The sequence below is a fragment of the Melanotaenia boesemani genome, chromosome 17 (genome assembly GCF_017639745.1).
Source record: "Melanotaenia boesemani isolate fMelBoe1 chromosome 17, fMelBoe1.pri, whole genome shotgun sequence".
Classification (NCBI taxonomy): domain Eukaryota; kingdom Metazoa; phylum Chordata; class Actinopteri; order Atheriniformes; family Melanotaeniidae; genus Melanotaenia; species Melanotaenia boesemani.
The window spans coordinates 12666803-12687299 of NC_055698.1; the positions used below are offsets into that span (position 1 = coordinate 12666803).

General features: G+C 39.4%; 1 protein-coding gene and 1 long non-coding RNA gene across 5 annotated transcripts in view; both read left to right on the forward strand.

The window, feature by feature from the left end:
• Window positions 1–833: 833 nt before the first annotated feature.
• hoxa1a (homeobox A1a) lies at window positions 834–4933 on the forward strand. Its single transcript, XM_041967315.1, has 2 exons — window positions 834–3188; window positions 3592–4933. The coding sequence occupies exons 1-2, from the start codon at window positions 2582–2584 to the stop codon at window positions 3969–3971; spliced, it is 987 nt and encodes a 328-aa protein (XP_041823249.1). The 5' UTR covers window positions 834–2581; the 3' UTR covers window positions 3972–4933.
• Window positions 4934–5412: 479 nt separating this feature from the next.
• The window catches only part of LOC121628300, a 36869-nt gene continuing 21784 nt past the window's right edge, over window positions 5413–20497 (forward strand). Inside the window, exons 1-2 of one of the 4 annotated variants that reach the window (XR_006008137.1) lie at window positions 5413–5555; window positions 8819–8947. This is a non-coding gene — a long non-coding RNA (uncharacterized LOC121628300). The remainder of the gene's footprint in view (window positions 5556–8818; window positions 8948–20497) is intronic. The other 3 variants (XR_006008140.1, XR_006008139.1, XR_006008138.1) reach the window with 3 other exon arrangements.

The window sequence follows — 20497 nt, forward strand, 5'->3', positions numbered from 1 at the left end:
CAGACAAGTCAGGATCCACACTGGGCCCACTCACTGCAGAGGCAGCTGCAGACTGAGAAAAGGGAAAAGGGGAATGTGGGTGAAGATAATGACCCCAATGTGTTTTATTTCTTCGCTGGTGGTAACTTTGCAACACTATTTTACTTTATAAATTTATGCAAAGTCTGTCAAAGTGTTCATTATAACAAGGTGATTAACAAGAACTAAGGCTTTTTAATCACCTTTTACCTCATCTGAGTCAACATCAAAGAAATGGAGGAAGACACTACCAGTAAAAAGTTTGGACTTTCCCATTACATTTGGGAAAGTAGGTCTAAACCTTTGACTGGTATTGTACATTTAACTACACAGTAGAAACACTCCAACATAATGTCATATTCAGGATATTTGCTATACGTAGAGAATTATTCTACTCAAAATTAAACAACCCTAAGCAAAAAAAAGTATATAGTATATTCTATATCAGAGGGTACCAGATTTAACAGCTCTCTCTCTCTCGCTCTCTCTCTCTCTCTTTCTCTCTCTCTCTATGTATGTATATTTACACTACTGTTCAAAAGTTTGGGGTCACTTTGCCATGGGATTCAGTAGGGAAGTGACCCCAAACTTTTGAACGGTAGTATATATATATATATATATATATATATATATATATATATATATATATACAGTCACCCATAAAGTTGGAGTAAAACTTTTTTTAACCTCATGACTTCATGACATGATATGATATGCATGGTAGATGCACTTTGTCAAATATGATTATGGTGTGTTTAAATAGGAATAAAAAGATTAATGCTTATGAAAACAAAATGATGGGCGGCCATGTACTGAGTAAAAGTTGGATGATAGCAGTAGAGTCGAAAGTGACTTGTCTACTGTGTCTACACACTTGTATGGATTGTCAAATTATCCCTATAGCTTAGGCAAAACATTCCCCACTGAGCTGTTATAGAGAAAAAGTACAAAGTAGCTGGAAGTGGAAATAAGCTATTGAACAAAGTACCTCAAAATCATTTTGTTTAACTATTACAATTAATTTTCACAGCTGGTTGAAAACACAGCAGTGCACAGAAGAACGAAATATTTCTATTTTTATCCGTATTGCATAAAAACAAATATGTTAAAAACAAGGTAAGAAGTATCTTGAGTGTTTGATCCCGTTCGGCCTTTAGGGGCGCTCAACCCTCTATGTGATCGTCTCCTTCTTCCTCCCACCCTTTTCTTCTTCTTCCTCAGTGAGAGGTTGGGCATGTGCTGTCGCTGCGGCACACTTTCCCCCCTCTGCTCTGTCTTTTTCTCGCCTCTGCTTTCTGTGGCCATTAATTTCTCCAGCAGCTTTATGTGATGAACTTAACAGGATAATCAGCCCACACTTGCACCTCGGGCTACAGACGTGCATTAGCTTCACGATGGGCCTCGCATTATTATATCATTTGATCACTATACATGCATAATGAATACGTGTGGGGGTGAAACCGGAGTAGATGGCAGACCTTATGACCTGAGAGAGTAAAAAAATTAATACCACGTCGTCTTAATGTACAGTGTGTTGTCATTTCATTACATGTGGCAACACAACATAACTATACAAACTGTGTGCAACTTCAGCATTTTTGCGCGTCATTTTTCAGGGCAAAACGGTTACAGGAAAAGTTCATGCCATGGTATCATTTCTCCACACCACATGGCGTGAAATGATACGGACAAAACTCAGAGTGCTCTGACACCACGCCACATGACTCGATGTTTTCAACAGCGTTCTTCATCAGGAAACAAAGTTGTAAATAATAATTAAAAAAAAACCTGTTGGACTGAATGAACATAATTTCAGCAGTAAAACATCTTGCCTCTCCTTCACTGTCACATTGTGACAATATTTGCTGAGAGAATCCTTTAATTTTCAAGCGTGAAACATTTCGCATTGGAATGAGACATTAATAGCCTAAAGATAGCCCGTGGCAATGGCACACACTCTTAGTCTTCCATCCATCTGGAGAATGACACTGTTAGACATATGACATCACGGCTGAACAGAGGGCACGCGCACGAACTTGAGCACACGCACACACACAGACTCATAATTGTACTCCATAGCAAAAACACATACCTGAGGTCAGAGTGCGGGGCCATCCTCGTGGTGAGGTTGCAGAAGGTGAAACGTTGATCTCTCCCCCGGTGGGAGAGCGCGCAGCGGGGGGTTAGAAGAAGCCGTGTATGTGTACCTCGCTCCTAGTGCGACCCCGGAGCTGTCCACCGCCTTCTGCCTCCCAGCTCATTGTTTGCTCGGCCAATACATTAGTGGAGACGCGCGTCACCTTGATCGACGAGCGCTTGGAATTTAAATAGCCCCTCAAACACCAATCTGTCACCGGCTGAGGAGGATAAGGACAAGTACCTCACTGGCTGACCCGGGGCCACGTGACACTACCCGTTTATTGATATCGGACTATGTATCCCCCTCCCTCCACTGATAAGGACCAAGTTTAGGTAAAGGTTGGCACGGTCAGTTAGGGTAAGAGAGAAAAGAGATCAGAGATTGCAGAGGACGGTCCCTCAATCCTGGTACAACAATGCTACAATGAGTAGCTTCTTAGACTACTCGGTGATGAGCGGTGAAGGTGGCTCGTGTTCGGTCAGGGCTTTCCACTCGGACCACGGGATTACAACTTTCCAGTCCTGCGGGGCTTCTGTCAACAACTGCGGGGCGGATGACCATTTCATGGCAAGCAGGACTTCCCCTGACAGCATTCCTCACCAGCCTGGTTCTTACCAGTCTACTTCAAACTCTTTGGGTCTCTCCTACGGGGCCCATCCGGCCTGTAGCCCCAGCTATGGACCCCAAAGTTTCTGCGCCACCTACAACCATTATACACTCAACCAGGAAGTAGACTCTACCACTGCATTCCCCCAGTGTGGCCCACTGATGTATTCGGGTAACATATCTTCCTCTATGGTCTCTCAACATCGCCATGGTTACAGTGCCGCCCCCCTGGGTCAGTTGCAGTATACCCACTCTGCCTATGGCGGCGGGCATGAGCAAGCAACCCCTTACCCCGGGGCCCCAAACCCGCTGTCACCTCTACATGCAGCTCACCTGGAGGCTTGCTGTTCTCCTCTGTCTGAGGGTGCATCGTCTGCCCAGACATTTGACTGGATGAAAGTTAAAAGGAATCCACCGAAAACAGGTGGGTGCCAAGTTGTGTGTGAATAAGAAAGTATATGGCATGGTACCAAGACTGCAAACAAACCTGTCTTAAATGAATGAAGGAGTTGAAGGTATTGTACTTGGCAATCTGATGCGCAAGCGCGTGTTATGTCAGTGTATTGAATTCAAATTCGTCAATTTAGATTACTTAGCACATCTGTATTATAATGCATATGATGCTATATTCTAGCATTTGTATTGGATCTGTTTTGCTCTTTCATATAAAATGATAATAAATGGTTGGTGCGTAAAAGTGGTTTCTGCTGCGTAAAAGTTTTTTTCTTAGACAGGAACAGGACACTATCTAAGGGGTTATGTATAAAGTGATTAGAAAACAATCAGGATCACCCTTGTTCATTGAAATCTGTTTTTTTCGTCTCCAGGAAGGTCTGGTGAATATGGATATGCTGGTCAACCGAACACTGTCCGAACCAACTTCACCACCAAGCAGCTGACAGAACTGGAAAAAGAATTTCACTTCAACAAATACCTGACCCGGGCGCGCCGCGTAGAGATCGCCGCTGCGCTTCAGCTAAATGAGACTCAAGTGAAAATTTGGTTCCAAAACCGGAGGATGAAGCAGAAAAAGAGGGAGAAAGAGGGTCTTCTGCCCGCTAAAGTAACAACCTCAAAGACGGCAGAAGGCATTCAAGAGAAAATTGACGATGCAGCCTCTGAGAGATCAATCTCAGCCCCATCCACACCCTCTCCCACTTCCTCCACAGTGTCTTCCTCTGGGGCTGATCCTTACACCTCAAACTGAGGAGCAGTTTTCTCTTTAGCTTTTTTGGGTAGTATATATACCAAAGTGTATCAAAACCAAAGTCGTTGGTGGATGGCTTTTTTTTTGGGACATTCAGACATTAATGCACTAATTGGAATCTTTGAACAATAATGTGGACCACTTCCGGACTTCATGTTTTTTAATGGTGTAATGTATCCGCAAGAAACACAGGACTGCTGTCCAAACAAGTGTCATGGAACAAAATGTGTTAATTTTCTTTTGAATGTTGGCTTAAATTTAGCTAATTTTACAGATTATATTGAGATAATGTCTCTCTTATACCTACCCCTGACTATTGCTGATAAATGTAAAGCTACAAATATTCACACAAAAACAAATATACCTCAAATGAGCTAAAGATGCATCCCATCCATAGGCGGTGTGAATGTATTGAATGCCGTCAATTAGGCATCATACAATCAGCAAGATGACATCTTTAGTAATCGTCAGTAAGTGAATTGTAATGTTCCTTAATCGCTATCACTTCTTTGTTTCAGGTCTCTGTGCGTCGACTGTTTGGATGTATTGTGAGATTTGCATGATGCGTAATTCCTTCATGTGTCAATAATGGGGCGCTGAGTTTTATCAGTTGCAGAACCGGTCATTCAAAGCTTTTTTTGTGTGTTTCAGGCTTTTACCTGCTATCTATTTAATCAAGCGGAACACAAACTGTTTTGTCCAGAGAGACGTTTACGGGTCAGTCATGTGTATTAAAGTGCGTTTACCTCTAAATCTTCTTTTGTGTTATGACTTTTGGGGGAGTTCTTGGGCGTTAAAGATTCGTTAAAGCTGATTTAAGGCAAATGTTGGATTCCAATCTTCCTATCTGACTTATGTACTTAGGATCTGCAGACAGAAGGGCAAATCTCTGTCCAGTCAGAGAAACTGTAGAAACGCCACGTGCCTGTTTTACTCATCCAACTCAATGTATGCGGCCCTGCGCGCTCCTATCCCTGGGGTAAAGAGTTATTGACATAATAAAGGCATGTTTATCCATGAGGAAGATGAGAGCACGAATGTCAGCGTCATTTGTGATGACAACCTTATCGAGCTCTTGGCCTATTGAGGGAAAAAAAACTCTTGCAGAATCGAGGTTATAGGATAGGAAGCCCAACCGCTCCTGTCAATGTCAACTCATCAGTTCCCAAGTTACATGGAAGTGTCATCACCCTACCTGATGATAGTATAAAGTATGAAAACTTGCAGTACTGCATGTCAAAGAGCCAGAAATTGTTTCTGCACAGAAAAAAACTATTTCTAACACTCAGGTCTTTTTAAACCCGAGGATTTTCAAGCCAACTTACAACAAAATGGCAGATTTAGGCGACATGGAATTTGAAAGGGTTGATGTTTCCTGATCCTTTTGTTGTTTTAATTCCTGGTGTGCAGGATGCGAGTCCATTCTACCATAAAAGGGCAAAGAAACGCCGAAAGCGCTCATGATTAATGAGCGACATTCACCTTTACTTTGGATCCACCTGCAAGAGCTGCTGTATTCGAGCTGCAGAGATCTGCTGAGGCTACAGCTCAGTCCTATTCAGCAGCGACACACGGAAGAGGACAGTAAGTCATCACGATCACTTTCACTTTTTATTTATTAACATTACATCTTTCGCTATATGTTAATTGTAATAAGCTTGTCTCAACAGAGGACAACGAATATTTTGCATCAAAGCTGTAGAGGTTAGTTTAGTAACTACAAACATAGTCATTTATATATGTTTTGTGTAAATACTAAAACATGTACACACACTTGTTGCTCGGGGGTTTGTTTGTGGGGCCATTCATAATAATAATAACAAAACAAACAAAGCAAAACAAAAATCAAACAGACTATGAAACAGCTGTGTGTTTAGTGATTTGCAGTGTGAAATTCTGTGTTTTAAAAAATAAATAGACACAAAATTAGGTTATGAAAAGTTTAATAAAAATATATGTTTAAGTATTTATTAAATAATTTACTATTATGATCAGATGAGTTTTTTTTATTTCCAACATGACATTGTCAACAGATAAACGAAAATTAAAAAGAGAAATAAGAATTAAAGTGGGGTAATTAAATTATTAATTATGCAATTTGCTTAAAGCATTTTTTTATCTAAAATTATCTATCTATCTATCTATCTATCTATCTATCTATCTATCTATCTATCTATCTATCTATCTATCTATCTATCTATCTATCTATCTATCTATCTATCTATGTTATGAACGTTTGAATTAAAATAAAGTCTTTATTTTAAAGAGACTAATATTTAAGAAAATCATTGCTGTCCCCAAAAAAAGTTTGATAAGTTTAATATAAGTTGCATTTCTAAACACGTTTAACCTCTTTAGAGACCCCCTTGGAATTCCCCGGACCCCACTTTGTGAGTTTAAGTTCTCTGAAGTTCCCTTCACTCCGCAATTCACTACAGGAGCTCAAAGAGTGTCACGCAGCTGATCCTCAAAAGAGATCCCAGGTCAAACCTCGGTCACGATTTTAGGTTTGTTGTCTCAGCGCCACACAAACCTAAACTCCATTTTACAGACCAAAGTGGGAAGACAACAATGCAGTCAGTCATACAATGGCTATGAACGCCTGTTTGACCAAAACTTCATCAGATGCCACGTTTGGGGGGAAAGAAGGTTAAAAAAAAGAAGAAGGAAAAATCAGAGCTTTTAATGAACGTTCCGAATCTGGTCTTTCCTGCTGGTTTCCATTAAGGCCTTGAGATAAACACGTAGATGATGACAGATGTTTCATTATGGAAACTAGGGATTCTCTGGGAAGAAGGAATACACGTTTAAAGCTTCTGACTTGAGGACCCAATGTAGAAATTATAATTCATTTCCGTATCCTTGAAGAGACCAATAGAAATACAGACGTGCGACTCAGAACAAGGAGTAATCTGTTCCAGGTGAGATCTATTTTTTGCATGAATTGAATTATGTCCCCCCCCCCCCCGTTTTTTTAGGCACTGATTGAGGCCGTTTCGTCGCTATGGATGAACCTCTTGACGTACATTTTGATTAGATTATCATATGTGAAAAAAAAAACCAAAAAAAAAAAAAAAAAACACACACACACATACACACAATAATTCTGAGATGTTACAATAAATATAAATCATCTGTAATATACTGCCCACAAATAACAAACAAGGTAGCTTACAATATTCCACAAACCAAGCCAATTAGCTGAAACATGATTTTTAAAATTCTCAACAACAGTAAATTCGTTTAATTTTACATTTGGTTTTTAAGATTTATTTTACCATATTATACCATATCCCTAACACTTTGAAATTCAGTTGACATTTATTTAGAGTTCTATTACATTTGTTTACATTTTTAATGTTAATTTAAATGATGCTCTTTTTAATAGGAAAATGAAGTTTTAATTAGATTTCTTCCTATAATTAGAAGAATGCAAAGGAATATTTCACTCCTTCAAAAACTTTGCTAAAAAGTGCACTCAAGCTGTAAAAAAGGTGGCCTCAATTCAGTCAGTCAGTTTAGTTTAGCTAAAATAATGTGTGAAAAATAACTATAAAATACTTTATTTAGAAAATTACCAAGTGTGTGTTTTTGATTATTTAATTTAAAACAAAAAATAAACTCTGTGTCAAAAGGATTTAATTTTTCTCCAGCAGCATTAGGACATGGAAAAACGTAGGGGGCCCAAAACAAAATCAGTGTTAACAAAAAGACCCAAACATCACCACCCGAATGTGCAGGTATTTATGTCACAACACTTTCACTGAAAGATGTAGGACGTATAAGACATCTGCAATGAGTTCCTATTTAATGGTCACAAAAAGACAAAAGCAAGAGATAAATGTTTCTCTGTATGTTTTCTTTTCTTTTGGACAACAACAATAAGAATAAATGTTCTTTTGTTTTTTTTTTTAAATGGCAGAGATGACAATTACTGATATAATAAATAGTAAAATGGTCAAAACTTGTAGTGGTAGAAAAACTCAAGCAGGTTTGTTTCCATACATTTGTAATAAAATTATTAAAGTCACTTAAAAAAGGTAAAGCAGAGAGATAAAAGGTTAAACAGATGCAAGTACAAGAGCCACTACATTTAGAGAAGTGTAAAAAATATATATTTCAAAAGATTCATTCGCTTCAATGTCAAACTATCTCAGACTTTGTTGGAAAATGTTCTAATTTTCATCATGATTCCACATGTGTGTGTCTCCTTGCACATAAAAGATTAACAAAAAAAAAAAAAAATAATATAAATCTCATAAATTTACTAAATCTAAGATCTGAAAAATCCCGTACCACGACTTTTGCATAAATATTTTAGCTACAATGCAAGCTGATATTTTTTTATCACCATTTGTAAATATTAAAATATTTAAATAAATTTAAATAATGAAAAAAGACTGTAAATAGCTTTGCCAGTAAAACATATTGACATATTTTGAACCATCCTAATTTCTCCATTGCAACGGAGAAATCTTTTCCTGTTACTTATCTCCAAACATAAGTAACAGGAAAATAACCACAGAAGCCACTGTGTCATCTGTATTGCATAAACCTTTCCATGCCCTTGCTTGATCAGAACTTGCTTGAACACATATATCTTAGTTGGTCTATTTATGCTATTTGCATGCACTATTCATGCTATTAAATATACACTTTATACACAATGCTGTAAAATCAAATAAAAAGAACAAGGCTATTTCTTCTCTCAGACAGACTCTTTGTCTTTAAGTTATCACATACATTTGCGCTGGAAGTCCAGACAGACAGACAGAAGTCACTCATCACAGTAGTCGAGGTATTGGCACGTCTGCATTCATTGACCACTCCCTTGTTGTGACTGGCAGCCAAAATGAATTCCTCCATCGACAGATGTGTGTCTCCATGTGCCGATAGAGGGACAGAGCCGATGGAGGGATTGACAGTGTGATGGAGGAAGAGAGTGAGGACAAGAAGAAGAGAGATGACATCATGTGGTCAGTAGCTGTCTGTCCTGTTATGTTTGTTAGACGGTGGTGGCTAAAGTGTGAGAAAATAAGGGAGAAGGAAGGAGGGATGTGGATGATTAGAGGAAGGTAAAGCAGAGGGTATGAGCAACACAGGCTGAAGGGCAACACCTCCACATCTTTAAGTCAGAACTCACCTCAAAGAGTTGTTTGCAGTTTTCTTTGAGCTCCTTTCTGCCTGATGAAGCACTCCTTCTTGGTGTGCCAAAAGGAGTTATACAAAAAGATGTGAAAACAGAAGTGCACAGCCAGGGTAGCTCATGAGTCTGAGGCCCACAGGAGAAGAGAGGACAGGGAGTGGGCTGGGTAGTGGTCTAGAGACAAGGGTCCATCCATCACACATGTCCTGACCGTGGGTTGACCCCAACATGGCAGCCAATGAGGCGCCCTTACTCCCTAAAGAGAGCGCCCCAATACACAAGCACACACTTATCTACCAACACATATACATATGCGTGCAAACACACAAGAAATCGAGAGACACCAAGAGGAGTCTGGATGTGTTTTGTCCAGTGTGGCTTCCCAGAATCCTTTGTTTTTTTATGTGACTAATGTGAATACCAGCACCTGACAGACACACACATATACATGCATGCACACTTAAGCATCCACTCACACCCTTTAGTTTAAAGAGAAATGACTATGGAATGTTCTGCTTGCAAAGCTCAGTCAGTGAAAGAAACTTTTATTCCACGAGAATGAATTCGACCAAAAATGGTAAAACTGAATGTACAAAATATTATGTAAGCTTAATGTGGAAAGGCAAAAGTTTGCTACCTCCACTATAGTTTCAATAAGATAAAATGACTTGTAATTGTAGATAGTATCAATACCCCTCACCCTTTAGAATCTTTTGGGAAAACTATTGTGGCTACAAAATAAAAATACAGAACGCCAGTGTCAGTAGCTCCTTACTGTACAGTACTAATTGCAAAATACTACTCAACCCTCACTTAATTTACTCAGGAACTACATTTTTACTTTATTTTACTTTTGCTGCTCTGCCAACCTCTGCAGAAAGTGCTTAGAATAGTCCAAGTCCTCCATGGAAATATAAAACTTTTTTGTGGCTCATACCTGAAAGCATGACAAACAAGAAATTGCTGTTTAAAATCTAAACCAGTTTCTCCAGCCATTTATGAAACTGTAACATTATGTGGATAAAATTGTGTTAAACTGTATTAGCGAAAATAAAACAAAAATAAAGGCAAAGTAAGGCAAGTCTATCTGAATAGCACATTTCATGCCCAGGATAATTCAAAGTGCTATACATTAAATATTAAAGCATTACAGCAGGTTGCAGTAAATGCATTAACAAGCATTTTAGAAACCAACTTTAATAAGATAAAAGAGAAAAAGCTAGAATAAAATAAGATAAAATGCAATAAATAATTAACAATAGAGCAAATAGAAACATTTTTAATCTTGATACAAAACTGCTGGCAGTTGTAGCAGATCCTGCAGATTTCTGGGAGTTTGTTCCACATTTGAGTAGCAGAAAAGTGCTAAATGTTGCCTCTTCATGTTTAGTTCTGACTCTGGGAACAGGAAGTAGACTTGACCCATATGACCTCAGGGATCTGGTTGGTTTGTAACAAACCAGAAGATCCTGAATGTATTTTGGTCCTAAACTATTCAGTACTTTGTAAACTAAAAGCAGGGTTTTGAAGTCAGTTCTTTGACAGACAGGAAGCCTGTGTAAAGATCTGAAGACTGGAGTTATATGATCCACTTTCTTGGCCTTAGTAAGGACTTGAGCAGCAGCGTTGTGGACTAATTGTTACTGTCTGATGGACATTTTAGGGAGACAACATTACAGTAGTCCAGTCTAAATACATAGACAAGTTTATCAAAATTCTGCTGGGACATCAGTCCTTTAATCTTCGATATGTTCTGTAAGTGATAGCAGGCTGACTTCACAACTGTCTTAATGTCACTGCTGAAATTCAGGTTTGAGTCCATGACTACTCACAGATATCTGGCTGTGTTGTTGATTTTTAAGTTAGTGATTTGAAGCTAAGTGCTGACTTTCAATCTTTCTTCCTTGGCTCCAAAAACTATTATTTAAGTTGTTTTTTTTAATTAAAGTGAGTTCTGACACATCCAAACTTTAATTAGATCAATGCTTTTGATCAGTGTGTGATTTGGACTATAGTGTCCTGGTGAGATGTTTATGAAGGTTTGTTTGTAGTCAGCATAATTATGTTAACATAACTGTTGTTTTTCATGAATTTGAGTGGGTGGGAGCATGTAGCTGTCTGTCTGTTTTTAACAGTTTTGTCCTTATCTTAGGAGGTTGTACAGTATTTGGGAGAACAAGACACGTTTACTCAGTTTTGACTTTACATTTGTGTGATCAAACATTTGTGTTGGAGCCAAATTCATTATTCATTATTTTACATTAGATGATCATTTTAGTTAAAAGCAAAAATGGTAAAATTAAAGACGAATAATTTATTATAGTTTTGAAAGCATGCATTTTTATGAAATGCATAATTTAGTAATGCGAAGTTCAAAACAGGTTTGAGTTTGGGCTTTCAGTTAAATAATGGTAATTCACTGTGAGGCTGCAGATGAGGCTTAACTAGTCAAACTGAAGTCAGAGATGTTGGAAGTGACATAGTTTTTTGACTGTGTGATTCTGTATATTTTCTATTTCTTATTAAACCTTCTAAACAAAGAACATTTTTAAATTTAGGGTTTTTAACTGATCTTATAAGCAGTGTCCTAAAAACGTGTTGGGTGTGACATTAGGTTACTATATAGTCTCAAAAAGCCACATTTAGGCCCATTTATACTCCCTTATGTATGTAAATAGCAATGTCCATGTCAAACGTTGCTGTGTCACTTCCTCATACTTTAATGCGTCTTTGTGTTGCCATGGTTATTAAGTCAATTAAGTCAGTGCTAAGTTCAGAGTTCACTCCTGCTAGCCAATGTCAGTTTCAGACATTGTTTGATGCATCCCTAAAAAGTTTTTTCCAACCTAAACCCTAAACACTCACATATAGTCTTTCTTCAAAAGCTTGTGCAATTTCTTCAGCCATTGTGTTCATATTTATTCTTCTTCTGCTTTTTTGTTTCTTTTAGAGATGTGACGTTCATGAACGAATCGATTCTTTTGAACAGTTCTTTTAAGTGAACGATGAGAACTGAGTCACAGCTGTGAGCCATTCTTTTTATATTCAAATTTTCCACACTGCCTTCATCACATTTGTGACATCATAGAAGTCTGATGTCCAACACGCTCCATTCATGTGACGCATCTATGGGAGTATTGTTCGGAAACAAATACTGTGAGTTCTATCCTAAACATTTACTAGAATTTTCACTGACTGCTCAGGTTTATCCTTTTTATCTATATTTTTTAGTCTTGTATAGCAGATTTTATATCAGTACATATTTTGTTTGTCGTTGTTTGTCATTTGTAAGATATTGTAAGTATGAGCCAGTTTTTCAGTAGTCCTCCCTTCCTTCCAAAGATCCGGCTCAATTCAAAGAGCCATAAATCCCATCTCCGTTTCTTTCCTGATCCTCTTCTTCATTTCTGGTTTGTTTTTTTCACTGGTTGCAAGTCAGCTATTCTTCTCAGCACTGCCCCCTGTGATTTCCAGTGGTATTGCTCCATCCTCTGCGTCAATCAAGGGATAGCTAAGCTTCCTGAAAATGGACCTGCTTGTTAGATAGGCATAAATCCAGGTGGTGGAGGAGGTATATATCTGGAGCTTCTCACAAAATAGAGCAGACTGAATTGTATTAAAAGCACTTTAGAAATCAAAGAACACGATCCTGAAAGTGCTGCCTGATTTTTTCCAGAAGAGAATGGGCTCTCTGAAGCAGGTGGATGGTGGTGTCTTCAACCCCAAGCTCTTTTCAATATGCAAACTATAATGGGTCCTCAAAGCTGTTCACTTACTTATTGAGGTGCACCAACTGCAGTCTCTCAAAGACTTTCATGATGTGTGATGTTAGGACAACTGGTCTGTAGTCATTTAGTTCAGATGGTTGGGATTTTTTAAGGTACTGGAACTGGATGTTTTCCATAGCACAGGAACTCATTTCTGACTCAGGTGGTGTTGAAAGGATGCTGAAGAACTTAGTTTTCAACTTAATTGTTCTGAGCAGGTTTTCAGAACCTTGGGACTGACACCATATGGACCTGCAGCCTTGTTTTAGTTCAGTTTCTCAAGCTGCTTATTCACCAGCCTACAGAAGACAGACAGGTTAGAGGTGGAGGCAGAAGATGTCTCAGTATTTTTAGATGTGGAGGGAGATGAGGCTGTAGCAAGGTCCATGACTGAGCTGCAGGGTGATAGAGTGGTGGTGTGACAGAAAACCTGTGGGGTCATGGAGGGTATATGATCTGTTGGGCTGAAAAACTGAACCTATTAAAGAACATGTTCAGCTCATTAGCACTGTCCAAACTTCCATCAGTCTGATCCCACTTTAACTAGAAGCCAGTGATCTCTTTCATTCCCAACACAGATCCTTCATATTTTTTTTTGCTGGAGCTTACTTTCTTTTTCCTCTGGTCGTCCTTGCACTTCTTAATCTTTGTTTTGAGTTGTTTTTGTGTTGTCTTCAATAACTCCGTCTCCATCCCTGAATGCAGGTTTTTTGGGTCACTGGTAAACCAGGGTTTGTTATTAGGAAAGCATGTCACTGTTCTTGTTTGAACAATGCTTTCCACACAGAAGTTGATAAAATCTGTTACACAATCAGTCATGGCATCGATCCATGTGGTTCACGGACATTCCAGCTGTGGCCACAAAGCACCCTCTCAGAGTATCTTGAGCATCATTAGACCAGATTTTAATAGTCTGTGTGATGACCAGTTGCTGCTGAATGACTGGTTTGTGAGTGGAGGTGAGACAAACCAGATTATGGGCAGATCTTCCCAAAGGAGGCAGGGCAGAGGAGCTTTTTGCACTTTTAACATTTAAAATAAATAAGTTCAACATCTTATTTTCTCTGGTGGAGCAGCTGACGAGTTGTTAGAATGCTGGTGATGATGCAGAGAGGGAGACGTTGTTTAAGTCTCCACAAATTGCAATAAATGCGTTAGGATACTGTGTTTGTAGCGTAGCAGCAATGAAGCTGATGACATCACAGGCTGTGTCTGCGGTAGTAACAAGTAATGATATAAACTGCTACTAGAATAAGACAGGCAAACTCTCTGGATAAATATTTGGATGAAATGTCACGGCCAACAGCTTGATGTGCCTTTACAGTGACATGTCGAGGATGGCATCATCAGTGGTTAAAAAACACTGCAATTCCATCTCACCTTTAGCTTTCCGCTGACTTTCTTGTTGCAGTCTGCTCATACAGTCTTAAAACAGTGTGCAGACTCATGTGTTCATGCAGTTTTGTTTCGGTAAAGCAAATAATACTGCATTCCTTGTATTGTTTTGAGACCTTGTTAGCACCTCGAGCTCATCCATTTTGTTAGCTAGCAATCCTATGTTACCTATCAGAACAGTTAGAAAAAATGTGAATTTCCACCATTTTTTTCCTCTGCCTTGCTCCTGCCCCGCATCTGCTTTGCTTTCTCTTCAACCCGTTTGGGATTTGGTGTGTTATTTAGCAGATTATCTTGGTTTGGGAGAGCTTAATCAGTTGATCCTGTTACTTAACAAATCTTTTGTTGCCAAAGAAACACATAACAGTCTTGAAAGATACCAAAGCATGTGGAGAAATCATTTGAGCAGCACAGCCTCTGCACTGGCATGAAATAAATCTTCTTGAAAACTAATTTGATGGTGATTGTCTTGGAAAAAAAAGTGGTCAGACCTTCTGTAGTTTGCTGCCAGTATGCCAGGCATTTTAGAATGGAAAACTAGGAAAACCCACTTAAAACTACTCTAAACCATCTATGGCGATCACGAGTTTTTGAAAGGTCCTGCAGGTGGCTGGTACTGTTTTCTGGTTTTATGATCTATAGTCAATGGAAAGTTCCATCTCTTGACACAGACTAAAATCAGCTGTAAATGGTGATTTTGACTTTACAATCCAACCTTAAGCACACAGGTACACTCTTTGACCTCTTTAAACAATGGTTTGGATATGAAGGTCTGTGTGCACTGGACTGGTGCTCTTTAAGGTTAATGAACATTTGGAGAATTGGGATGTCACCAAAAATACTGTCATCAAGCATAAACTGCCACGGTGCAGCAGAGGTGAGGACCCAATAGCAGGACTCAGAAGCAGGAGGTAGACGGTTGCAGGATCAAAGTTTACTGGAAATAAAACAAAAGACTCAGGCAACCACGTGACAGGGAAACACAACAAGGATCTGACAAATGAAAACTGAAACCAAGGGTTATAAATACACTGAGGAACTAACAAGGAACAGGCGTAGTGAATTAGAAAATCAAGCCAGATGAGCTAATGAACAGGAAGAAATCAGACAAGACAATGACCCTAAAAGACAGCAAAATCAAACTAAAACACACAGACTACAAAAACATAAATGTAAAACCCATGGACCATGGCAAAAACTCCTCCTTCCTTCCTCCTGTTGCTCATCAGTCAATTGACAGATTTCCACAGGTGGGTGCCACAGAGTTGTCATGAGTGGCCCCTGATTACTACAGGAGGGTGGTATTGAGTCAATAGAGTTCAAATGGACATTCATTTGGATTTTGTTTTCAGCTATCAACCAGATGCTCAAGACCAGAGTCTCCTCTACTACTGATCACTATACTTAAGATTGCAACCGCTTCATGAACTTTTTTCAAAAGCAAGGTTGATACAATCAGACAAAGCTTTGTCTTGACCCAGTCGAACTCCATACCCAGTTCTTCCCCCTATGCTGGTCCAACTCTCGAAGCCTTTACAGAGATAACTCAACCTGAACTTTCTTCCACAGTACAAAAGATTTACTCTGCCACATGCTCCATCAACCCCCATTCCCAGCATCACTCCTAAAGAGGTGCCTTCCAGCCACTGTTCCCTCCATGACCCGGATAATCAATTGCTCTCTATATACTGGTGAAGTCTCATCCCTCCTCAAACTTGTAGCTATCAAGTCTTTGCTAAAAAAGCACTACTTGGAATCTGACATCCTCTCCAACCACCGTCCCATCTCAAATCTGCCTTTTCTGGCAAAGGTTTTGGACAAGATTGTTGCCAACCAGCTGCATCAACACCTGCAGTCACACCATCTCTATGAGACATTTCAATCTGGCTTTAGACCCTCCCATAGCACATAGTTCTGAATGACCTACTGATGGCTGCTGACTCTGGCTTCTCCAGCCTACTTAACCTGCTGCCTTTGACACGGTCAACCACAACTCTCTGTGTCAGTGCCTCCGAAAGGTAGGAGTTACAGGGATGACCCTCACCTTTTTCCAGTCCTATCTTTAAGGGAGGCAGGAATTTGTTAAACTGGGAAATCTTACATCCTCCACCAGATTTGCTACCTCTGGTGTCACCAAGGGGTCCCCTTCTCTTTTTAATTTACATGCTCCCCCTCAGCATTATCCTCCAAAGTCATGGCATCAGTTTTAATTCATATGCTGATTACACTCAAATATAGCTCCAAACCTCCCCTTATACTCATCTGACTCTCTCTCGGGTTACTAGTTGCCATCACTAGATGAGCCAAAACTCTCTCCAGTTAAATGGTAGTAAGACTGAGGCCATCCTCATCAGCACCCCCCACCAGACCAAACAAGCTGGGATCACCCACATCACTCTCAACAGCCACTCCATCCTTCTGTCCTCACTTGCCATGAGCCTTGGTGTCAAACCTTTAAATTTATCCTGCTGGTCTATAAAGCCATCAGTCATGTAGGCCAACCTACCTCCAAGGCCTTCTCTTCCCGCATTCCATATCTCGGTCACTCAGATCATGCAACCAGAAACTTCTCACTGTCCCCCACACCAGGCTGTCAGCCATGGGTGACCGTGCCTTCTCCTCCCATTGTTGTTGCTGTGCTTTTTGCTGGTTAAGCAGGGTCTGGGTGTGCAAGTACAAAATTATGTAAAATACATCATTGTCGCCATAAAATTCCAGTCCCAGTTTACACTGACAGGACTTGCCTTGCGTTGCAAAACAATTTTACTCTGTAGGCCATTGTCAAATCTTTGTAGTTTTTTCCACTCAAAACTCTGGCACTGTGTAAATGAGAGGCCAGTCTCTCTCCAGTTACTGTCTCAGTGTTGTGGTGTAAACGGGGGCTCAAGCCGTCTAATGTCGAGTTTGGGTTCAAAAAGGAGAAGTGTTTCTGATGGGCTGATATCCACAGGCACTTTGCACCTAATGTGGGCCATGTGACCAAGGGGAATTGTGAACCCTTTAAAGCCCACTTTCACAGAAGCTTATTCTTCTTCTGGATATTTCTGGGTCTGAATTAAATTCACAATTGCACTGGCATCATCAATATCCATGGCACCCACAAAGAAATGGGACAGTATGGATATGAGTTTGGGTTTGCTCTCATTGCTCTTAAAAAGCTCTTGGATTACATTAAAACCAACTATTTGTCTGTCTAATTTCCCACGACTTACCAGGAAGGGGACATGGATGGATAAATTGGGGTCATCTTTGCCTTGCAGATTAACAGCTTTAATTCACCGTTCATGTACCTCATCTCCTGTTAATGCAATCACATTTAGGTTATCATCCACAAGTTCACTGAGTCTGAACGTTTTGGCCAGGTAGGTATTTATTCTTCCAGTCACAGTCAATCAAGCTCACGTTGGCTACAGTGTCCAGCAGGACACTGACTGTATGCCTCGGACAGTGCAGGGTTAGCAAGGAGAGGCTTTAGCTCACTTCTGACATCCTCATACTTTTCCCTGATGCCCTGACATATTGTGTTCAAAAATATACATTGTATTGTTGAGGTTTTGTACTTAACAGCTGAGTTAGCCACCTTGGTGGTGAACATAATTTGTTGCTTAAGCTCAATCCTTCTATCTAGGAATTGTTGTGGGGTCTCATTTTCATGCTGCTTGCCACACATCAATTCCTGGAAGAGTTCTGTGCCACTCTTATTATCCAGGTGTGACTGGAGAAAGCTCTTAAACTCTGTGGCAGTCAGGTCATCTTCGCTGGTCAGCATTTCCCTAAAATTGCTGGGTTTAACTACTTGTAGCACCCCCTCCTTATGACTTTTCCTTCATTGTGCTTCTCTCTGAGGCACCTATCTATTTGTTTACATAAGCTGTTATAGCTGATTTCAGATGTTGTGTCACCTACTTGGCCTCAATGTATCTTAAAGCCTTTCCAGGGGAACAGTGGAGGTTCTTTTAGAGCAACCATGCTCTCCCGACTGTAGTAGGGCCATATTTCAGTCATCATATGAGGTGGAGATGGGGGACTACCTGGTCTAGTGAGACTGGCTTAGCTGTGATAAATGTGCTGGATTACTGCTTTCTAACCTGTGACTAGCATTAATACTAATTAAAAGAGAGTGAAACACCTAGGTAAACATATTAAATAGTGAATAAAATGGAAATAGGTAAACTTATAGTAAATAGTGGATAAAATGGAAATAGAAAAGGAGATGAAAAAATAACCCAAGTGGTGGAGAGTGTATAGATTTAGAATGAAATTAATGAAATGATTGATAAATGTAAAACATAAAAGCAATTATGCCAGTTTTGACAAAGATCATTTTTTGCCACCATGGGAATAAGACAAGCAAAATTAATGTTCTCCATGATGAAATTCCTTGTTTTTAGTGGATCCAAACATTGTTTTTATTGTACATACAAGAGCATTTGCTGAGATATATAAATTGGCAGCATTGAACATTTTAAATTAATGGATTATCAACAGGTTTCTACAGAGCTTGAAAAGCTGTTGGAAAGTGCCATGTAATTTGAATCCGATGTGCTGGAGCAGGGAGACATCCAAAACCTGCAGGATAGTGACCCTTGAGGACTGGAATTGTGCACCCCTGGTTTATGCTTTGCATTTTTCAAATACAGCCTCATTAGTTGGGCTTTTTGCATTGCTTGTTGTAATTTTCCTATTGAACCAAAGACACAAGATTAACAGACATAATAAAACATAATTCCAAACCTAAAACTGCATAGCCAGCAGGTCTAGTCAATAAAGAAGCAGAGACTAAACCAAGCCTTTGATATCAAGGATCTGAGCCTTTGATCTCATCAATAAGTAGGTAAAACAGCACATGTCAAAATACCCTCAGGGAGATATTTGTTGACATATTGTAGTGAGAGCCACAGAACTCCAGTAGCTGCTTTCACACACTCATATGAACACACACAGCTTCAAGGAAGAGGACAAGTTTCAGCACCTGAAGTGAAACGTCTCAATGTCATGTGGAGTTTGCAGTTGAAGTGAGCTGTGGATTCTGCCAGGAGGGACGTTCAGTGATTGTCGGAGTGTTTGAACTCACCTGATACCGCTTTACCTGAAAACCACCTGTCAGTCCTCTCCAGAAGAAGAGCAATGGTCCTCACGTGTGCTGTGACAGTAGACCACTGGCAACACAATCTGAGAGGGATTAGGAACAATTTGTGTGTTAACTGATACAAAATGGAGCGCTCAACCTTTTTGATGGTTACTGACATGAGAAAGCGGATCAGATCATGTGAAGAATTTAGACAGTTTTAGGAATAATATGATATGTTGCTTGTCAGGTATTTGGTTCTGATACAGTTTGAAGTGAAACCAAATTATTTCAACATTTTAAGCTGGTGGTTAAAGAATTTTCTGAGGTAAATTTAATTATCCCAGAAACGTGATTGCTTAATGCAGTGTTTTTAGCCTGTTTTTACATTAGAACAGGCAGTGTTCATACAGCAGTCTGTTATGGAAAAGAATAAGAGGGATGTTTTCCTGACACATGTAAGGCTCTGTGTAACTCAAAGCCTCCCATATGTACACACCTTGAGGCATATCACACAGTAGGAGTCTTAGAGCTGGAGTGAAACTATGCACTGATAGTCTGCCTGTCATATTTAAGTACATAGCAGTCTAGATATGAATCTCTGGTACTCTTAACAGTAAGCTCAGCACAACAAATTGATTCTGAATAAAGTGTGTGACACGCTATGTGTTTATTGCCACATATATATATATATATATATATATATATATATATATATATATATACACACACACACACACACACACACACACACACACATATATATATATATATATATCATCCTTGATAATTCTTAAGGATGATTTTGACTTTATGTTTCAATAGTCATGTTGGCAAAAAACTGTTTATGTAACATCTTACTTTAGTATACGTGATTCCTATTAAGTTTAACTTCAGTATTTAGCTTATGGTATGTGGCACAGATTGTGTTATGAATAAAATTAGTGAAAATACCTCTTTTTTGTACATGGTGCAGTTTTGGTGTATTTAATTGCGGCATATATTATGCACGCAACAAATCAAAATTAGAGCTTTTCAGTTTGGTCCCACGAGGGTCACAGTCCTGCAGGTTTTCAATGTTTCCCTGGTCCAACACACGTTACTCAAATTAAATTGATCAAACAGCCTAGGAAGTATGGCACAATGACTT

Excerpts from the sequence above, each read along its gene's own strand:
- hoxa1a (XM_041967315.1), top strand. The coding sequence starts at position 2,582 with ATGAGTAGCTTCTTAGACTACTCGGTGATGAGCGGTGAAGGTGGCTCG. Across the intron at positions 3,189-3,591 it reads AAGGAATCCACCGAAAACAG|GAAGGTCTGGTGAATATGGA; the intron begins GTGGGTGCCAAG and ends TTTCGTCTCCAG.